The sequence below is a fragment of the Schistocerca piceifrons genome, chromosome 3 (genome assembly GCF_021461385.2).
Source record: "Schistocerca piceifrons isolate TAMUIC-IGC-003096 chromosome 3, iqSchPice1.1, whole genome shotgun sequence".
NCBI lineage: Eukaryota > Metazoa > Arthropoda > Insecta > Orthoptera > Acrididae > Schistocerca > Schistocerca piceifrons.
In genome coordinates, this window is record NC_060140.1 from 348,425,646 (window position 1) to 348,447,727 (window position 22,082).

General features: G+C 44.0%; 1 protein-coding gene and 1 pseudogene across 1 annotated transcript in view; one reads left to right on the top strand and one right to left on the bottom strand.

Moving 5' to 3' along the window:
- Window positions 1-13,978, top strand: part of LOC124788650 (monocarboxylate transporter 14-like) — a 66,600-nt gene extending 52,622 nt beyond the window's left edge. Inside the window, exons 6-8 of the mRNA XM_047255926.1 lie at window positions 3,391-3,689; window positions 10,617-10,808; window positions 13,839-13,978. Of these exons, the coding sequence (XP_047111882.1) occupies window positions 3,391-3,689; window positions 10,617-10,808; window positions 13,839-13,978 (631 nt within the window). The remainder of the gene's footprint in view (window positions 1-3,390; window positions 3,690-10,616; window positions 10,809-13,838) is intronic.
- Window positions 12,973-13,090, bottom strand: LOC124790869 (annotated as a pseudogene).
- Window positions 13,979-22,082: the final 8,104 nt, after the last annotated feature.

Here is a 22,082-nt window from a genome sequence, read left to right on the forward strand (position 1 = left end):
TTTGACGAACACTCAGGCTCACACCTTCACTCGATCTTGATCAGATACACGGCATCTGCACCTCTTTGGAACAGCAAGTGAAATGTGGCGAACAACAGCATTCCCACTGTAGGGTCCAGCCCATTCGTCTCGTATAGGGTGCCTAATGGATGTTGCGTTCTCGGAATGCTATACAAAAATTCAAGCAAATCACATTAGTAGTTTTTATACAATAAACAGGACAGACAATAACTTTGAATTTACAATGGTGTCGCAAACTATGGGCGACATGCAAACAATCAAAGTCCTTTGTCGTATACATCGTTCATGCAAGTCTGTCACACAGTTTGTGGATCACTAATAATGGCTATCGTAGATATCTCTTCTAGGATCGAGCTAGTACTGTCCTAATACTGTCCGGCCGAGGTTGGCAGGAGCGGTGTTTATATTCTCTTCGGCTAGAGAACGCCCCTGTCGTGATTCGGTCCTTGTCTGCGGGCTATTGGCTGACGTCTTCTCACCGCCTTCTTTGCTCTTATGATCTTCGTCTTCATGCCGGCACTTGCTGATACACCATTTGATAGATCTACTTAAACAAATCACAAATTAATGGCTTCACCTGGTAAGGAGTGGTGTTTCAGGCGTAGCCATGTAACATGGTGTATGTAGAGTGGTCGTAACAGAATCCTATATGACAATTGCCGAAGAAACTTGTGAACACTTTTCGTCACCGAATTGAGTCCATTATCAAAATTGAGGTTGTGTTACACAGTATTAAAATGGTTCCTCCGAGGGGATCACTATCCTTTCCGTCCGGTGTGCTTGTAAGTCAAGGAATTTGATTCGTACTAACAATGCTAATATAGAACTAAGCCTCAAACCATAAGAATTACGGATGGGGTAACACACATATATAAAAGGATAGGACCAAATGATTTACACAAAGACTGTCCAGTTGCATAATTTGGTTTTGAAATGCCTTGATTTTATAAGTACATGTTCTGAAAGTGAAACACTCACACGTATGAGCTCATGAAAAATCAAGTAAATGCTAGTAGCATTAAATTACTAACAGTACTGTTAAGCAGTGAAAGATGTCCTCTGTACCACAATATACCAACGCATATGTCATGGTCCAGCTCAGTGCGAAGCTGGCGGTCAGTATTTATGAGTACTGCTGCCTGCTAAGTAGTGTTATACCCAGGATACTAAAGTCTGAAAGACAAATATTACAGAAACGTTATATCGTTCTGGTTTCCTTTCTAATGTCAACATCTCTTCAGGTTTGTAGCTGTAATACAGTATTTGCAGATTCACGTGTACTATGAATTCTTGCATCCTTTAGTGGGACAAATAAACGTGGTAAGTCAAATACAGTGTGTAACAAAAAGGTATGGCCAACCTTTCAGGAAACATTCCTCACGCATAGAGAAAGAAAAAATGTTGTATGTGGATGGGTCCAGAAATGCTTTATTTCCATGTTAGAGCTCAGTTTCTACAACTCTTCAACACACCAATCGTGGGAAACGCGCAGGAAAATAACGCATCAGCATGGTATGAAACACTTTCCTAACTGCAGTGTTAAAAATGCCCTTCGTCAGCAATGATATACGCATCAAACCGCCGTCGCATTGAATACCTTATGCACTGATGTATCCATGCAGAACTGCTTCCTGTTTCACAGCCTTTCGCAGCACAAGCACTATGACTGTGTACATTGCTGGGATTCCGCACATAAGAGTTTCAAATGCCCTCACAAACAAAAGTCCAGTGGGTTTAGATCCGGAGGCCAAGGAATTGTTCCCCCTCTTGCGATCCATGTGTCACGGAAACTATCACAGTCCATGGTGAACATTAAACAGTTGATGTACTGTGCTTGATGCTAGTAGAGGTTAGTCCATGTCATCACAAGCAATGAAGAGAGTCACATGTCAACATTACCTTCGTTCCCTTGGAACAACAACAAACACTAGCGGCGCATCTAAGTAAATGGGTTGGATAAAAAGCAGTGGTAACACTATTATAATTCATACAAGACTTTACTGACAGATGTTCACCAAATTCTATGCCCTCAATATAATTGACTGCCTCTCGATCACCTTCCTCCAAACAGATGGATAGCGTCGTACGTCATCAGCGGATCCCTCTCTGTCGATGTTTCGCAAGGACCGCTCTACGGCACGGATGATGTCTTTCCTTGTGTTGCAGCGTATACCACGAAGAGGTTCCTTCATTTTGGCAAACAGTTCATAATCGCACGGACTCATATACAGTGAATACGGTGGATGTTCCAGTATCTCCTACCCCCACATATGCAGTAGCTCGTGTATGAGGTCACCATGTGGTACCATGCGCTGTGATGGATGATTGGATGCAGTGCCAGAAGATGCCGTCGCTTTCTTCTGAGTGCAGGATCAAGACGATTTCACAAGAAACTGTAGTAATAGGTTGCAGTGACGGTCTGCCCTGCGGTACAAGGTGATGCTGGATTAGCCTGTGGATATTGTGAGCCACAATAACCATCACTTTGGTACCAGCTGGTTAATGGCACATGTTCTGTGGGAGAGGAGAACCATGAAATTTCCATTCATTGGGCTAACCCTGAATGACATCCCTGCCACCCTGAAACAATTTCGCCCATCTCGCCACCATATGATATGACAATGCTGCATCAGCACACACTTCATCTAGTCCCTGAAAACATTGTTGTGCACTCTACTACGTGCCACTTCAATCTTGATCCACGCACGTTTTTCGTGTTTGCTAAACTTACTCTTAGGGTGCTTGATCTGGCCTGCCGCACTTTCAGACAGTACACACTGCAACTCACTGAAACACAGCCGTCGCCACTCACTGCGCTACCTCAACAGACCTTCTGCTATCAGCTAGAGCCAATTCACATGCCACTGGACGCACATCCTTCATGTTATGGCAGTGCTGTCACTACTTATTGTCCAATCCTAGTATTACGTCTTACTGTATATTCTGACCAAACATAACCAACAGGGTATTTTGAACATTTCATGCAAGAAAACGTTTCCTGTAATACTGGTTCGTTTTTTTTCTGTGTCTTTCCCGTGATTAGCGTTTCCAGACCTATGTCCATACAACACATTTTATTCGTCTGTGTGTAAGTTTTCCTTCAAGTTTGGCTGTACCTCTTTGTTACACCCTGTATTTCTAAGATATGCCTTAAGCAATGGTTTAGCTCAGGGACGGCCAAGGATTCGTCTTCGGAGACGTGCCCTGGCACGAGAGCCACAGCGCTCAGCCTACCTGCACACTTCCCCCACCATCATGGCGCGCTATCCGAGCAGGAGGAGCAGGGCAATCTGCGGGCGCGCCCCGTTTAAACGAGGCGTAGAAAAACTTGCAGGACAAAGTTAAGTAAATTATCTGTCGTATCCGCAGCTGGTGGATGACCGTGGTGGACCTGTTCGACCTGAGACTGCTGCAAGACCTGCGCTGCACCAACATCCTGGTGGGCACGGCGCTCTCCATGTTCGTTGACATGGTGTTCTGCACGCTGCTGCCGCTCTACCTGTTCCACAACGAGTTCTCCCGCGAGGACTCCGCGCTCTGCATATCCGTGATGGGGATCGCCGACCTCGTCGGCCGCTTCAGCGTGGCTGTGCTGGGAGCCTGCTGCGTGCCCGACAACAGGCTGGTCTTCCTACTGAGCTCAGCGGCGACTCTGGTCATCCGAGCACGTAAGTACCCTACCCTGCTGCTTGCAGTAACGACAGTAGGTCGCTCCTCCGCATCTTGCACTGCGTAGTGACCTGCGGGACACTGATGTCACTGTAGAGTAATTAGTAACTGTTTATTACAGAATAGGATGATCAGCCTAAATTATGTAGTTTAAATGACAGTGTAATTAAGTGATAGTAGTCTCGTTACCTTAAACTGAATGAATTTCAGTGTGTCAGTCAAGAGTAATACAGTCGATGTGTGGAGTTCTGAGGTCAAATGAATGAAACTAAATTCACTCAAAACCAATAACATTGCAGGCTGTCCACAAATGCGCTCCGTATCTTCACTCAAACACGCAAAAACCAGGAACAAGACAATTAGATTAAGATCTTTCTCCAGCATTCAATATAATTTTCAGAAAGGTATACTTGCAATGGTATTGCATAATAATTATATATGTACGCAGAAATGCACTCACTCATCCGAAATACGAGGTGTGTGAAAAAATTGGAAATTTGTGGTAAGGTCTTATGGGACCAAACTGCTGAGGTCATCGGTCCCTAAGCCTACACACTTCTTAATCTAACTTAAACTAACTTACAATCCATGGACGACACACATGCCAGAGGGAGGACTCGAACCTCCGAGGGGGGCAGCCTCACGGACCGTGACAAGACGCGGCTACCCCGCGCGGCGAGGTGTGTGAAAAAAGTAATGAGACTGAGAGCGATCTGGTAATGCCGTGTTGTTCTACTTGGGTAGACAGATGTGTTCATCCCTTCCATATGCTCAGTCCCAGTTTCAGTTTTCTTTAGCATTACGTGGTGTTTGAGAGCGCCATAAGTGAAGCCGCGTTTTTGTTGCGTGTTAAGAAAATGGAACAGCTGAATTTAGAGCAACGTAATGCTATCAAGTTTTGTGTCACACTTGGGGAATCCGCGAGTGTGACATCTGAATAGTTGAATATGGGAAGTATTCCTTATCAGGAGCACAAGTTTTTTGCTGGCAAAAATTACTTTTGGAAGGCCGAGAACACGTTGAAGATGAGCCTCGCTCAGGGAGATCTTCAACTTCAAAAACCGAAGGATACGTCGAACTTGTGCGTGCTCTTGTGAAATCAGACCGACATTTAACAATAAGGATGATGGATGACCTGTTCAACACTTTCACCGTATGTCAAATTTTGACCAAAGTTCTGCGTATGCGAAAGGTATTTGCCAAAATAGTGCCGAAAAACCTCACAACCGAGAAGAATTACCATCGAAAAAACGTGTGCGTTGATCTTCTTGAGATTATTGCCAAGGACCACAAATAATTCACTCGCGGGACCACAGGCAATGGATTATGGATTTTTAAATACGACCCTCAGCAAAGTGGTAAAGTGAAGAGTGGCATACTGAGACGTCTCTTCTAACGAAAAAAGCTCAAATGAGCAAATCAAAACTTTTTTAACACTCGGGGTATCGTGCACAAAGAATTTGTTCCTCGAACATACTGTCAACCAAGTGTTTTACAAAGATGTCTTTAAAGGCCCAGGGCAAGGGTGGATAGCGTAAGACCGGACGCTGCAGTCAAGTGGATGCTGCGTCATGGCAACGCCCCATGTCATACGGCCATCTCCATTACGTCAGCCCCGATAGCTGAGTGGTCGCCGGCACGGTAGCTCGGTGTGTTCTGTCAGACGGTTAGCTGCCCTCTGTAATGAAACAACTGATTAACTGATCAACGACGAACTTAAACGGATGTCTCATGACGTCCTCCCCGCGCAGATGCAACGAACGAAAGCGAAAAAAAGAGATTAAAAAAATAAAAAATTGGTCAGTGCGATGGACTGCCCTGCCAAGGGGCCCGGGTTCGATTCCCGGCTGGTTCGGAGATTTTCTCCACTCAGGGACAGAGTGTTATATTGTCATAATCATCTTCATCTCATCCTCATCGACACGCAAGTCGCGAAGTGGCGTCAACTCAAAAGACTTGCACCAGGCTACCAGCGTCCCCAACGGGAAGCCCTAGCCACACGAAATTTCATTTCATTTCCGTCATGGAATTTTTTACCCCAAACGACATTCTGGTTCTTCCACCCCCCCCCCCCCTATTCACCTGATCTGAGTCCTTGTGACTTTTTTTTCCCTTTCTCTTCACGAAATCGAAAAACATCTTACAAGAACATCGTTTTGGTTCGCTGGAGAACATTCAGAATAATGTGAGTGATATTTTAAAGCTCCTGCCACTTGTAACTTTTCAGCGCTGCTACCAAGACTGGAAACGACTCTGCCGGTGTATACAGGGTGCGGCTCTTAAATCCGGACAGATGAAACTTTTCTTTAAAAGCAAATTTATTTAAAAAACACAAATGAAACTGGAAATCCTTTTACATATAAGTAGTGGTATCTTTCAAGAATAACATTACTCGATGTAACCCCCTTCAGCCGCAATGATCGCCTTAAATCTTGCTCTGAAGTGATCGCACGCTCTCTCTAAAACAGCACTGTTCGAATTCATGAATGCTGTTTCGACAGCGGTGTGTAGAGATGCGACATTAGGGTGAATCGTTTTATTGGTAACTCTTTCGACTACGCTCCAAACATAGTAGTTGAGGGGGTTCAAATGTCAACGTTATGCGAGAGCCAATTTTGTACTAAACGACTCGTATGAGCCGTGCTCCGTTGAAAGACATAGTGTATCCCCGAGGCCACAGTTACCATCCGCGGTTTCACGACATTCGTCAAAACTTGCAGATGAAATTCTTTGGGACAGCTTGTCCCTTTTTAAAGAAAATTTGGCGGTATGATATCACCCCAGACTTCTTCGAAGCGCTATACTTGGCCACAATATCGTAAACAGTTTGTCTCGGATACCTTAGGAATCGGACAACTGCAGTGGCGAACGCCCAGCGCGAAGACTTTCGATAATCGCAGCTCTTTGGTTGTACTCCGCACTTGTCCGTATCGTCTAGGCCATTTTGAGGTTCTGACTGTCTACTAGGTGCCTATAGCTTTCAAGAATGCCAATCACGACCTCCGTATGCTGAATGTTTCAGTTGTTGGTCGGTCCATAATTGGAACTGCATTAGACTTATTATAATGCTTGCTACGCCAAAAAGGACCACGGTTTCTGTTTCTCTAGTGCCTTAAAGATTCTTCCTTTCTGTTCTCTTAAATTAGGCAAAGCAGCTTTTTATTTTCGTCTGTTTTACTAAATATCATTGATTTCATTAACAAGAATCGTTGTACCTAAGACACAAAGAGTTAAACCTGTGATTACACTCAGTATATTAAACTCCCCGATTGAGATGTCGCAGCTGGTTGGGAACAGTCACATTAATGTCATTGATTTAATGGGTACGTAGCGTTTTTAATGTCAGTCATGACCTGTTTTGCTAAGGTACACGCTTTCTTTCACGGTAAGTTTAAGGTGCAAAATCGTCATATCTCTGGGGCACTTGGACCACTTTGTGTACAAGTAAAAAAAAATGTAATTTGTTTACTTTTGTGACGTCACAAATCACGGTGCCTTATCCATGTAGTCACCATGGCTTTAGAAATACCGGTACGTTTTGAATGACGTCACATTGCTGCGAAATTTTAAAATTTCAAGATGACATTGGCGGGACGTTTTAAGTTCGCAAGATGGCAGTGGGCGGGAAGTACAAGAATACAAGATGGCGCTGGTAAGAAAAATTTTCAGCCAGTGACAGCTTTTAAAAATACAAGATGACAGTAATGGGAATTTTTTTAGCTTTCATTAACATCAGTCAGCTAATGGCAGCACAGTATATTTCTGCAAAGCCCGCCATACTTGAAAGCATGTATTTATAATACTGTATTTTTAAAAGCTTCTCCTCCTTTACTTGAACTCGGCAGCAAGCTCAAAAGTGTTGGATTATTTATCTCAAAATATCGTAAGCACATACACACTCGAATTTTTCGCTATGTTCAATAGGTTCTCTCTAACAGTTTTTCCAACGTCAAAAAAGAAGTAAATACCTAAAATTTTGTCTCATCAGTAAATGTCATCTCTCGCTATAGTATTCTCTCTAACAGTTTTTCCAACGTCAAAAAAGAAGTAAATACCTAAAATTTTGTCTCATCAGTAAATGTCATCTCTCGTTTCGTAATATATTGCAGAAGGGTGAACTGGAGGAAAAATCAAGGAGAAATATTATATATATAAGTATTATTGTAAAACATTCCAAAGAAAAGTTAAATGTACGCTCTGGCTACCACAAGAGATACTCAAAGTTTAAATTATACAATGTTTTTTACGTTCAGTGTTATCACACTTAATGTTTTCACATATTTTTACCATGTGTGACAAACAGTTTGTAGTGTTGGCACTACAAATCCGCCTATACGTTCAGTTCTCTTCTGAAGCCGAACACGATCCGTCACCACCAGTTCCCAAGATCCAATTTCATGCAGTGACCACACGAACTATTTCCAAAAATTTCTAATTCGCGAAATGCAGCTTCTGTGGATGTCTTTCAACTGACAGATGCTTTCAAATGCAACATTCCGTTCTGGAATTGAGTCTTTGACCTTACTTTTGCATCCATTGTAAATTTCAAGCAATAATCATTAGCATATTAATTACTGCCTATCGCCATTGAAGCTAACTACTCATTCCAATAATTTCTTTGGGTCATTCCAGTGTGTATAGTCGATATCTGCTGGCGATCTGTTCTAGACGGTGTTCCAATCGTAAACATCATCTTCATCATAATAATTCTCTTCTTATTCTCCTTCTTCGTCTTTATCGTCATCACCATCATCATCATTAATATCATAATCATTCTCTTCTTCATCATCAACTACCTCATAATGATTATCGTTTTTTCTTATACATATCTCCAACTTCTGCTTTTCTGCTTTCATAAATACACTGTTTTCTTTGGCCATAACGTCTTTCTCTTCTTCGTCTTGGACTTCTTTTGCAACTGCTGACCCAACCCTTGTAGCGGTTGAGAAACGTGTCTGATGTGAAGTTGAATTGACTGCTTCGTGAACTGCATCTTCTCCTCTGACAAAACCTGGCGAGATTTCTGTTATACAATATAGGCACAGCTGGATGAGAGTCCGAAATTACATTCTGACCCATGCCGATACGTATCTCATTATATCTTAATAATGATCCACTGATCCTAATGCAGTATCGGCAATATTGGTATATTTGTATCTTGTGTTTGAATCTGCTTATTCGTACGAGAGATACCTCGAAAATCTGAGTATTTTACTACAACTCTGTAGATCTCGCATTGTGTAACTGCTTTTAGGAGGTTTAATTTTAAACAGTGGAGTATGTAATTATGTCGTCTCTATATATCTTACATTGTAAATTATTAAATCAACACAACTGTCTATCGCTAAGTAATCGATGGAGTTTAGTAGCAACTACCGGTTCTCGACAGCATTGAAGCATCTTCAGGTTTTTAATGGTTACATTTCCACAATGTAGATGGACAGATACGTAGCCACAACTTTCCACGTTAGAAGTGAAACCACTATGGTAGGTTGTCATAATAACCCACCACTGTAGTTTGGGACCGGCACTTTGAAAGTCTGCACCATATTCAAGTGTGTATGAATTCCTAAGGGACCAATCTGCTGAGGTCATCGATCCCTAGATTTGCACACTACTTAAACTAACTTATGCTAAGAACAACACACACACCCATGCGCTAGGAGGGACTCGAACCTCCGGCGGGAGGAGCGGCGCAATCGGTGACATTGCACCCAAAAACCGCGCGGCCACTGCGCGCGGCTGCATCATCACGAAATCATCCTGTATATACATACTGTGCATTTACAGGCGCCGGTGGCTAAAACTTTTACGCTATGTAGCGTCTTTGTATGATGTTTCTGGACACGGGTTCCTACGTAAAACTTGATCTACTAAGTCCCGTCTACAATCTCTAGAAGTGTGTTATATGAATTGTGAAACACCCTGTAAACACAGTTTCTAACTATATACTTCTCTTAGTGTGTTAAACCTTTAATATAAGATTATACCTCTTACTGAGTAGATTATGACACCATTTTAAATGTTTAGATCCGATCGGTGATTATGTGAAATGTTGAAAATCAAAATTTTGTTGCTTCTGTAAGTAGTTAGATAGGTAACCTGCAACTGTGGCCATGAACCACGAATCCGGTTAGTCATTTAGTAATACAGATGAGCCGTAACAGAAGTATGGATCTCGGATTGTACCACTGGCTTTTTTCTTTGGGGGTGGGGGGGGGGGGAGTAGCAAAAGACTCTGTCTACGTGCCTCCCTTTCTAAGAACTTTGGATGAACCGCAGTCCCTCATGGGAAGAAAAGATAAACGTAATTACTTCAGGCACGCAGAAATATGGCACGAATTCTACTATCGTCTGGATGTTTGTCCAGCTTCCGGTGGAGTGCACGCTGAACACTTGTGGACTGTAAGTCGAAGCTTTGATACCAAACATAATCTAAAGAAATATCCTAACGTTCGATGTACATACATGTAAATGAAATACCCTTGTAAAATCGTATGGTTTTTTGACAGTAAAATTTTTTTGTCCTATGCGGAAGTTGAAATTTAGTCCATATTTCTCTCTTCATTCACGTACTAAATATGGAAATGGAAATGAGGTCCCATGCTTTTTGACACAGCATAGGTCCTAATGGAGGTGGTTTGCCGTTGCCTTCCTCCGACCGTAATGGGAATGAATGATGATGATGATGAAGACGACACAACAACACCCAGTCGTCTCGGGGCAGGTGAATACCCATCACATCGCCGGGAATCGAACCCGGGACCCCGTGCGCGGGAAGCGAGAACGCCACTGCGAGACCGCGTGCTGCGGACATGCAGTAAATATAGTTTCGTGAAATCTGACGAATCTCCTCGAATCACGCTGCCTTTTCTACATGCAGCGTGACATCAGCGTGACTGCTCTGTCCGTGTTGTGTGTTCCAGTGTATATCTTCTTCACCGACTTCGTGGCCATCGCGGTGCTGTGTGCGCTACTGGGCTTCTGCAAGTGCTTCATGTTCGTGCTGGCGCCGCTCGTGGTGGCCGACTCTTGCAGCCAGGAGCGCTTCCCCGCCGCCCTCGGGATCCAGACTGTTATGGGCGGCGTAATGACCGTGGCGTTTGGACCTGCCATCGGTAAGTATACCTGCCAGAAAGGAAATAATAAATAGGTATTCCATAATCGAAGACATAACGTCTAAATTTACCGTGACAACTTCAGATTCCGTCTGAGCCACTTTTTATGCTTGTGAAGTCTGACATTATCAGGAAATAAGACAGAGGACTTACCATAATGTACTAAAAAATTTTAAAAATGTACGAAAAACTTTTACCGTTTCGACAGCAATTCACATAGGACAATTAAAACATGATGAAAGTTTCGATTGTGTGTGGCAACAACCTTCAGATTGTTCAGATCGTAAATGGAGGCAATATGCGTTGAACAGCATCGACAGTTAACATCATGCAGAAACATGCAATCGTATTAAAATAACAACTAGACTAAGGCAATACTCGTGTTAAAAGCAACATCAAGATGAACCGGGTCGTAACACATAATCTTGCGAGACGCAGGTAAAAAAAAAGGGGGGGGGTGAGGGGAGTTGCACCAGTAAAACTGCGTTAGTCTTCAATGGTTTAATGGGTCTAAGAACTATGGGACTTAACATCTGAGGTCATCAGCCCCCTAGACTTAGAACTACTTAAACCTAACTAACCTAAGGACAGCACACTCATCCGTGCCCGAGGCAGGATTCGAACCTGCGATCGTAGCAGCAGCGCGGTTCCGCACTGAAGCGCCTAGAACCGCTCGGCCACAGCGGCCGGCGCGTCAGTCTTCCATTATCTGCATTTGTAAAACAGGCAATATACTCAAAAAGCCTTATGCAACGACAAACAAGAATTAAAAACTGTTCTACATCGCGGTAATGATGGACTGCTCTCATAACAACCAGGATGTGGAACAGTTTTTAATTGTTGCTGCCGTTGTATGAAGTTTTCTCACTGCATTACCCTTTCTACAAATGGACATAATGCATGACTTAAGAAACTTTACTTATGCAACTGCCCCCTCCCCCTTCCCCCTCTTTTTTATCTGCAAGACCATGTGCTACCACCTGACTTATCCTTGACGCTGCTTTTAACATCAGTATTGTCTTAGTCTGTTAGTTTTCTAATGCAAATGCATGTTTTTGCTCTATCTTCACTACTGATATTGTTCAACCCATATTCACATACACTTACGATTTGAACATCTCAAGATGGTTATTATTCACAACCGAAACGAGTCATTATATTTTAATTTTCTAACCTAACCTGCGGTCTAGACAGCAATATTTTTGTTAAAAATTTCTTAATTTTAGTAAACTATGTGTGTTTGTTTCAATTACCGGTACCCACCTTTGCTGCAGATCGTTATCACATTCTGGATCCAAACAGCAAGGTACAGCTCATAAAAAATCACATGAACGGTGTCTACCTTTTCTCGTTGTATTAAAAACAGCTATGGAGTGTGTTTGATCTTCATGTAAGGAATCCTAGGGACGTGCCACTATAATTCATTAATATACTGCTATTAGGCAATCCAATTTTAGTGATGGTATTTAATTCACATTATTAGTTTCCAAATTATAATAATCCCTGACAAAAAAAAGTAAACCACCCAAATGGAGAGGGATAACCGAAAGCCATCCCCTGATTCGGGTCCTCGTTATCCTGGACGCCGACACTGGGACGGCATTAACGTCCGAACTGGTTCCATACGTGTTATATCGAGGGCAGATCTGGTTAAAAGCTGCGTACAAACTCTTTGTGAAACCATAGTGTCGTAATATCTCCAAAGCTTGTTTTGATTACAAAAACAAACAGCGTAAGTGATCCTTTCCCTGTCTGTGATATTCTGTGTAATGAAGGAGGCACAATACTTGCAAGCAGACTATCTCCAACATTATCATATAAACACTTTCAAAGATTCATTTCGTCCGATTTTCCCAGTACAACCTCAAAAACACAACTACAACACAAGAGAGGCAGAAAATCAAACATGTAAATGTCACAAAAATATGTATGTAAACAAAAAACTAACTAAACTCCTCCCAAACAGGCCATGAAGGCCCAACGGTACCGACGGGCCGCCGTGTCATCCTCACTCAGCCCACGGGCGTCACTGGATGCGGATATGGAGGGGCATGTGGTCAGCACACCGCTCTCCCGGCCGTATGTCAGTTTCCGAGACCGGAGCCGCTACTTCTCAATAAAGCAGCTCCTCAGTTTGCCTCACAAGGGCTGAGTGCACCCCGCTTGCCAACAGCGCCCGGCAGACAGGATGGTCACCCATCCAAGTGCTAGCCCAGCCCAACAGCTCTTAGCTTCGGTGATCTGACGGGAACCGGTGTTACCACTGTGGCAAGGCCGTTGGCTTATGTAAACAAACTCAGTTGAAACTTCCTGGCAGATTAAAACTGTGTAAGCCGCTGCAGAGTGAAAATATCAATCTGGAAACTCAGTTGAAAAAGAGAATAAATTCTCGAAATGCGTCGCACTAAGCATGAAAAAATAAGCAACTGGTGCAGTTTTCATTATTTAAATCATGAAAATCATGAATGACACACGTGCAGGCTTTCAAAAAACATTGATTGCATTGAACAAAATTAAGTAGTATATATACTAAGAACCCTATGCACTTGGACATTTATTAAATAAAACACTGATTTAAGAACTTTATTTTCTTGTGAAGTATATGAGGGTTAAGGAACTAACATAAAAACAAAAATTACAGTAAAGTGAGAAATATTATCATCCTTTCGCTTTTCGTGTTCTCCAACGACCATATTTGCGAAAATATTCATAAGAATGGAAACTGTCGGATTCTACACAACCCGTTACTAAAAAGACATGCACAGTATTTGTCATTCCGTTTCCAAGCGAGAAAAGTGTACATGAGGTAAACATCAGGGAAAGCTCGTAAGTACTTACGAATGTTTTCTCTCAAGACACACAGATACTAATATTGCTTGTTTCCTAAAATGCCAAATAGTAAAGCAGCCAAGGCCTTTTTTTTTTACAGTAGAAGGTTTCTGCTACCATAATTTTAAAAAATATTATAACTAGGATTTCCTGATTATAGTATTGTTTGTTTCTAATCTAAGTTTTGTGTCTTTTTTTCAGGTAAAGTCAGAGATGTGACTGGCAGCTTCACCGCGAGTTTTATTGCAATCACCGTCCTCGGTCTGTTCTGTGTGGTACCGTGGACTCTGGAAATGGTTGTAACCGCAGTCAGGAGACGGCGAAAGGTGATCAACAAGTGAACGACGCTGCGTCATGTCAAGTATTTTCTGCAGTATAGGGTATAAGAGTCATCAATAATTTCCGTAAGAAGACTAAAATGATTCACATCAGCTGTTACGAATCTGTGAGATAAAAAGGCTCCTACTTGACAAAGGTGTGAGAATCTTACTTTTTCTGAGCACGTGTATGATCAATTGATTTTTGTGTACAGGAAGATCACATTCTGAATAATGTTTCACACAAGTATAGAGAGACCCAAATGAAACGGTGCGCCTCAAAAGGTGTGCTGTATCTGATTTTGTAACTAGTGTGAAGCTCATTCTGGAACAAAATAATGCTTTATCATAGAGTAATATCGTCTCCAATAATACAAAAAGATAACGCACACTATTTGACACGTGGTTTTACTCATTTTTCTGGTTAGCCTCATTGAACTCTGAGGCACTAGACGCTGCCCACACGGCTTTCGGTCTCCTGGGGACTCAACCAGCCCATCACAGCGACTGTAACTTTCCAACAGAGAGTGCAACATCATCGCGAGAAGAGCGTATCAGCTATTATTGCGATACCTTTACAATATAGAGATTGACCGAATCTAAGCCAGTGGAATTCGTCTTGAACTTAAATGGGTCTGTAATCTGATTTGCTGTTATACTGAATGGTCTTGAAGATTACTGCAAATGTAAACATTATTTGTTAGTAATTTATATCCTCTTGGACAATTGAAATATAATACATAGAGAAATTATGTAAATATGCATGTAAATGAGAAAACTGAACTTTGTTAACTGAAATATACTTTAATTTATTTGGTATTCTATGCTCGTCCATTAGTTACAATCATTGTATTTAGTACACTTTGAATTTATAGTTATTATACATGTTTAAGACATCAAAATACCTCTTTTGAAAGACTCACGAGTATATTTTACCTGTTGGAAACTGTTCTTACGTCTGCTTTTTTTCTTCATTCTCTACTCCAGCGGGGCTACATTACATCCATGCCTGAGCCTCAGCAATTTTTTTCAGGCAAATATCACACGAGTTGGTAGTGCATCGTGACGAAATCTGGAATTTATAGATGGATAATGTATATTTTCGTCAGGTGACCACGGTGTCAAAGAAATGTCAGAAATCCGACACCAGTGATAGGTTCATGGCCCAGCTGATCAACATTTGAGCTAAAATCGTTCTTTGTGGCTAATCTGAGTTTCCACAGTTAGTCGTCCCGCATTACATTTAAGAACGAAGCTCTGAAAACAACACCGCCTTATATATGTCACATCAGCTGACTATGGACCGTATACTAGTTGTAAAAATTACTTGTGCTCAACATAAAGAATAACGATTAGACTTAGATACAGGTTTCGCATCTATTTTTAATGCTGATTACATCTTCATTATTTGAGAGTAGAAATTAATACCTAATAGTAGCATACATTCAGATATAAAAATGACGTATACTATCCTGTTTTAATTGATAACGTATTTATTATAAATTTGAGGGTATATAATTCCTCCTTCTTCTTGGATAAATTATTAAATGTTGTTTGTCCCATGTGATTAGCGAAAAAGCAGAGAAGAAGAAATCATGTTAACGACGGGGACGAATTATTCGCCGACAGCACAATCTACTGTTGGCCCGCTACTAATAAAGCGACGCATGCCCATGGAGACTAATGTAGGTATTCCAACGCTGCTATTAGTGTAGAGGAGCAACACTTCTTTGTGTGGATCGGATTTCTAAAACCAAATGCTTGTAAGACACTGATTCTTTATGAATCGTGCAGTTTCCATTTAAGGCAGCAGCAATGGCTGCCGGTCAATGGCTTCACTGTATTAATAACAGCGACGTCGTCCTGTGCCTCTGGTTACAGCCGTGAAAATGCATTCAAAATAAGGTTAGGACAGAGAATAGTAACAATCAGATTCAAATCAAATGTAATCAGTCTAGACAGCACAACAGCATCACTTTTTGCTATCCGTGCAGACAGACAAGATGCTAAGAGACAAGTGGAGGGGAAGAAATCAAGATGGAGGTATCAAATGTTTGCAGACAGAAATATACAGAAAAATTACACAAGATATGTCTTAATGGCCGTAGTATCTAATACTTTGCAGGCTGTGGATTTCCTTTCTTCCATTTTAAATGTACTGTTATATAGCCCCTTGGATGGAGTAGGAATAGTTTGTGATAGCTGACTTCACGACGCCGTTCAGCTAATAGCCTCTGAGCACATGCATCACAATTCATTTGTAATTATAACCAGTGTCGTTCAATACACATTACATTTTACACATACACACATACTGACGTAATTAAAACATTTTTTTTCTTTTCATCGTCCATAAATTTCTTGACTTGTTCCTTTTACTCCGAGTGTAGCGTCAATGCATCAGATACAAGTAAACACCCTTTAGATAAGTCATTTATAGATGACTGAGAACTGTTGTCACTACGCTGTTACAGTGAATGTAAGATAGTTCAGTTGATACAGTTTCAGTACTCGTCGATATGAACGTAGGAACAGGTGACAGATGACAGATGATGTCAGCAGATATCACATACCACCAGTCAGAAGGAGTGAGCCCAGGCGATGAGTTATAGGCTTGGACTGGAATGTGGCATCATGGACCAACTGCGGTATCACTCATCTAGGCCTCAGTTGTCTAGCATGGGCGACGTTCCATGGAAGAGTCGTACAGTGATATCAGAAATGTCTTTGAACGACTCACAACGGTGTTGCAGAATTAAAAGATAAAACACAGCACAATTGCATCCTTACAGGTCATTAAGAGATCCGCATATTACTTCTACAGTGACATCATTTTAGAGTTTATTTCCTATAACAGTCTATTCGTTTTATCTCGTAGTGGAATTCACTGGTTCCTTATTTATTATGCACCGCAATGTACGGTGAATCACTAAAGTTCATAACAGGCACAATTTGCGCCCACATTAGGCATACTTTCATATCAAGCCCATTTCTGTTAGCTGGACACGTTTTAATGGTGCCGCCTGTGCGAAACTGGGCTTGACGCTGCGTGCATGCGCAGCTAAAGCTCACAGAGTCAGCTGGCGAAGAAGTGTGGTTGATGCCAAGTTCGCTATATTTCTTGTTTAGAATTCCTCGTCCTACAATGCAAGAACATGCTTGTTCTGTACACCGAACCACAGGCAACGAGCAACTCAAGGATTTGAGATCAGGTAAGTGAAATTTTCACCTCTTTACACCATCTGTGTCAACGAAATTGTCCGGTTGCACTATGCAACACCGCCAGACATAGGATTTCATTCACACATTAGCCAGTAAGTTAACACCCTTGTTTCTGTCACGAGCGTTTAATTGTCCTTTTTCCAAGTGTACGAACAGGTTACATAATAATTCCGACACTGGTTTTCACATCATCATATTGTCATTTATGTTATACGAATATACTTCAAATGATTAACTGCAGATAGCGTTATTCTTATTCGTGAAATCTTCTCGGGTGATCAGCCGAGTAAAGGCGTCGTCTTCTCGCAACGTTTCGAGGGGTTTCGTACCCATCATCTTCAAGCGAAGTGTCGAGATGCTGTGCCTGCCTGCCTGCACTCATCTTTTGCTTTCCCCTCTTTGGGGAAGTGTGAGGGGGAGTCTGTAGCCTTTCGGCTTTTACTCCCCTGTGAACGTGTGTGTGTGATTTTTTTTTTTTCTATAGTTTTTTGGTGTCTGTGACTTGTGATGTTTGTTGTGAATGGGTCTAGTACTTGCCTGAGGTAGGCGAGAAGATTGGTGTTATGTGGGAAGGAACTGGATTAGGGATTGGGTTTTGGGATTTTCTCTTCGACTTAGTCGTCGAAGATCGTCATAGGGCGCTTATGCTTATCGCGGGACATGTCGTACCGACCTAGGGAGTGGATGAGCGCGTTTTCGGATCTGGAAGAACCCTCATAGAAGGCCCTTGCCAGATCCTGGAAACGCTCTCTCAGGAGTGGGATTTCGGCTGCGGCGTGCAAGTCGTCTGTGGGGAATCCAAGAGGTAGGTGCAGTGCCCTTCTGAGGGCGCGGTTCTGCAGCCTCTGGAGTTTGTCCAGGTGCTGCTTCGCCGCGTATCCCCAGACAGGGCACGCATACTCCATTACTGGCCGGATCAGGGCCTGATAAACATTTACTGCTACTGGGAAGGGAAGGGAGCTGTTTGTGTTCAGGATAGGGTATAGAATGGACATTCTGGCGCAGACCTTCCTGTGGACCTCGTCTATGTGGGGTTTCCACGTAAGACGAGAGTCCAAGGTTACGCCAAGGTACTTGGCGGTTCTGCGCCAGGGGAGTTGGATTCCATTTAGGTGAAGGTGGAGGGGGGGACGTTGAGGAGGTTCGCGCCTTCCGAGCCTGCGGGTAATCAGCATTGCCTGCGTCTTCTCGGAGTTGATCGTGATGCGCCAGCGACGGGCCCAAGTTTCTGTGTCATCTAAAACCTTTTGTAGCCTACGGATGACCAGGTCCTTGTTCGCATTTCTCGTGTAGAAGGCTGTGTCGTCAGCGTACTGCGCAGTGTGCACCAGGGGGGCCGTCGGAGTATCCGCAGTGTACAAACTGTACAATACGGGCCCCAGGACCGATCCCTGTGGCACCCCGGCACGAATACGCCTTCTGGTGGAGGTGGCAGTTTCTACTTTGACGGAGAAAGTCCTATTCGTGAGATAGCTCTTAATGAGCTGAACTATGCTCCCGGGAAACCCTTGTGTGTACAACTTGTAGAGTAGCCCTCTATGCCATACTGAATCAAAGGCTTTGGCTACGTCTAGTAGCACTATCCCGCAGTAGCCTCTGTGGTTGAAGCCCTCTGTGGCTGCTTCAACCATTCTCATGACCTGCTGTGGGGCAGAGTGGTTCTGCCGGAACCCAAATTGGAAATCCGGCAGAATTTGCTCTCTGGTAATGTGTTCTTGTATGGGTCTTAGCAGGAGGCGCTCATAGATCTTGCTGAGTGTTGGCAAGAGGCTAATCGGCCTGTAGTGCTGCGGGAATAGAGGGTCTTTCCCTGGTTTGTGTATCGCGACCACTTCCGCATGTTTCCAGCAAGCTGGGAAAACACGGGAACGAGTAATCTCGTTGAGGACGTTCGCGAGGTGTGTGATCGCTGTGGGTGGGAGTTTTTTGACTAACTGGTTTGTGACACTGTCGTGCCCTGGCGCCTTTTTTGTAGGGAGGGACCTAATTACTCTTGCCACGTCCTCGGGGGCAAAAAGTATGGGTTCGTCCTCTGGGTCCTCCTCAGCATTGAGGAAGACGGCCAGTTGACGACTGACTACCTCTTCATGTTCTTCATCCTGGGGTTCTGCCGCTTGGAACTGCTTCTCAAAGGAGTCGGCGAGGGCGTTGGCCTTTCCAGCATGGCTGTAGACCAGTCCCCGCTCGCCATGCAGTGGCGGCATCCTAGCGCGTCGTTTTGTAAACTGTTTGGTCGCTTGCCATAGTGTATGATCGTCTACTTTGAGAGATGTGAGGCGGTTTTGCCATTGCTGGTTTCTGTGCTCATTGAGCGCTACCTTCAGCTCTCTCTGTAGACGATTGAGCAGCCTCCTGGTGGCCTGATTTCTGGTGATCTTCCACTCTTTTGCCACTCTGTTCTTGTGTCGAATTTGAGCTAGCAAGTGTTCCGGGAGCTGTATTTGCGGCGGTGGGCCATCCCTTTGTGGAGGGGTGGCTTCTTCCGCTGCCTGCAAGATAGTGCCTGTTAGGTCTTGTAGCGCTTGTTCTACTGTTTCCGCAGTGGGTGGCGGAGCGCGAGCGATATCAGAGGCGACAGTTTCTTGGTATCGGTCCCAGTCTGTTCGTTTGTACGACGTCTGGTACCGTGGGAGTGCTACCCATTCTCCCACATCGACCTCCAGAATCACTGGGTTGTGGTCGGAGGACATTCTGTTGATTGTCCTTGCGGCCACGAACCCTGCGATCCTCCTGGTGAGAGCTATGTCTAACACATCGGGCCTGCTTCCGTTTTTCGGAAAATGTGTGGGCGGTCCTATAAAGGCTCCTGGACCAGTGACTGATTCCGGGCGCCGACCAATCAGGTACCTGCGGAATCGGCCGCCGCGCCAGTGGTGGGGGGTTCGCGGCGCGGACCGGGCGTCGAGTCCCTGCCGGTTCCTAATACGTCTGTGGCCGCTACCGTCTTCGTGCCGGAGCGTTCTCTTCTAATTTTAGTTATTGCGGGATTCCAAGCTGTACTGAGTTGGAAACCAGTGTCTCGATTGATCAGGTTGCTGTTCACCCGAATTTCTACAGCCTCTTTGAAAACTGAATCCCAAAATCCTTTAGCGTCACACAGCTTCTTCGTACCCTCAAAGAGGAAGGTGTGTCCTTCGTTAAGGCTATGTTCCGCTACCGCCGATTTTTCTGTCTGACCAAGGCGTACATTTCTAATGTGTTCCGAGCGCCTCTGCGTGATGCAGCGCTGCGTTTGTCCGATGTATTTCGTACCACATTCACATTCAATACTGTATACGCCCGGAGTCTGCAGTCCTAGGTGGTCTTTGACTGAGCCAAGTATGTCCTTAATTTTACTTGGGGCATGAAAAATTGTCTTGATGTTGTGTTTCTCCAGAATGCGGGCAATCTTGGCTGTTGGCGGTCCCGCGTATGGTAGAAATGCCAGGCATCTGGTCTCATCTTCTTCTTCTGGTGTGTCTACCTTCCTGCTCTTGTGTAGGGCGCGCGAGATTTGCGTCTCATTATAACCGTTGCTGCGGAAGGTCTTCCTTAGGTGTTGTAACTCTGCAGGTAGGCTGTCATCATCACAGATAGACTTGGCCCTGTGCACAAGTGTGTTAAGCACTGAGTTGCGTTGTGCTGGGTGGTGGCAACTCTGTGCATGAAGGTATAAATCCGTATGTGTCTTCTTCCTATACACAGCGTGACCCAAGGTGCCATCAGGGTGCCTCTTGATTAGAATGTCAAGGAAGGGCAAGCTTCCGTTTTCTTCCACCTCCATGGTGAATTGTATGTTGCTGTGTATGCTGTTGAGATGTCGCAGGAAGTCTTGCAGGTTCTCTCTGCCATGTGGCCACACGACAAAAGTGTCATCAACATATCTGTAAAAGGCTTTAGGTTTCAATGGGGCGGTGTCCAGGGCTATGTCTTCAAAGTGCTCCATGTAAAGATTAGCGATGCCTGGAGCTAAGGGGGACCCCATGGCTACACCATCCACTTGTTCATAAAATTTGCCTCCACACTTGAAGTAGGTGTTTGTTAACACATAACGGAACAGCTTTATTGTGTCCTCACTAAAGCGTGTTTCGAGCAGCGCTAGGGAGTCTTCCAGCGGTACTCGTGTGAAGAGTGAGGTGACGTCAAAGTTGACAAGAAGATCTTCTTTATCCAGGCGAAAGCCTTGTAGTACCTTCACAAACTCCGCCGAGTTCTTGACATGGTGCTCACAGTGACCCACGATCGGTTTGAGCAGTTGTGCTAGGTACTTGGCTAAACCATATGTCGGTGAGTTGATGGTGCTCACTATGGGTCGCAATGGAACTCCGTCTTTGTGGATCTTAGGGAGCCCATATAGCCGTTGTGGTGCCGGTGCTCTGGGGTACAGCTTCCTGATGACGTCCTTTTCCAGTCCAGAGTCATTGAGCAAGGCGATGGTCTTGCGAGTCACGGAAGCTGTCGTGTCCTTGTCCAGTTGCTTGTAGGCAGTATCTTGTAGCAGTGAGTTTATCTTCTGCCAATAATCTTCTTTCCTCAGTATCACCGTGGCATTGCCTTTGTCAGCAGCTAGAACGACAGTGTCCTCATCCTCACGTAGGGCCTTAAGAGCCTTCCATTCAGCAGACGTTATGTTGTTCTTGGGCATTTTTGCCTTCTCCAGGACCCTGCACGTCTCTCTACTAACTTCCTCAGCTGCCTCCGTAGGGAGGCCGCGCACGGCTTGCTCGATGCTGCTGATAATGTCTCGCTTAGGTAGTGTCCTGGGTACTGGAGCAAAGTTAAGTCCACTCGACAGCACTGATATTGTGGTCTCGTCCAGTTCTTTGCCTGCCAGATTGATGACAGTCTTGGCATTGGTTGTGTGGTCGGCATGTTGCCGGGCTCCAGACAGTCTGGTGAACTTGCCACATTGTTTTTCCGTGGCTTT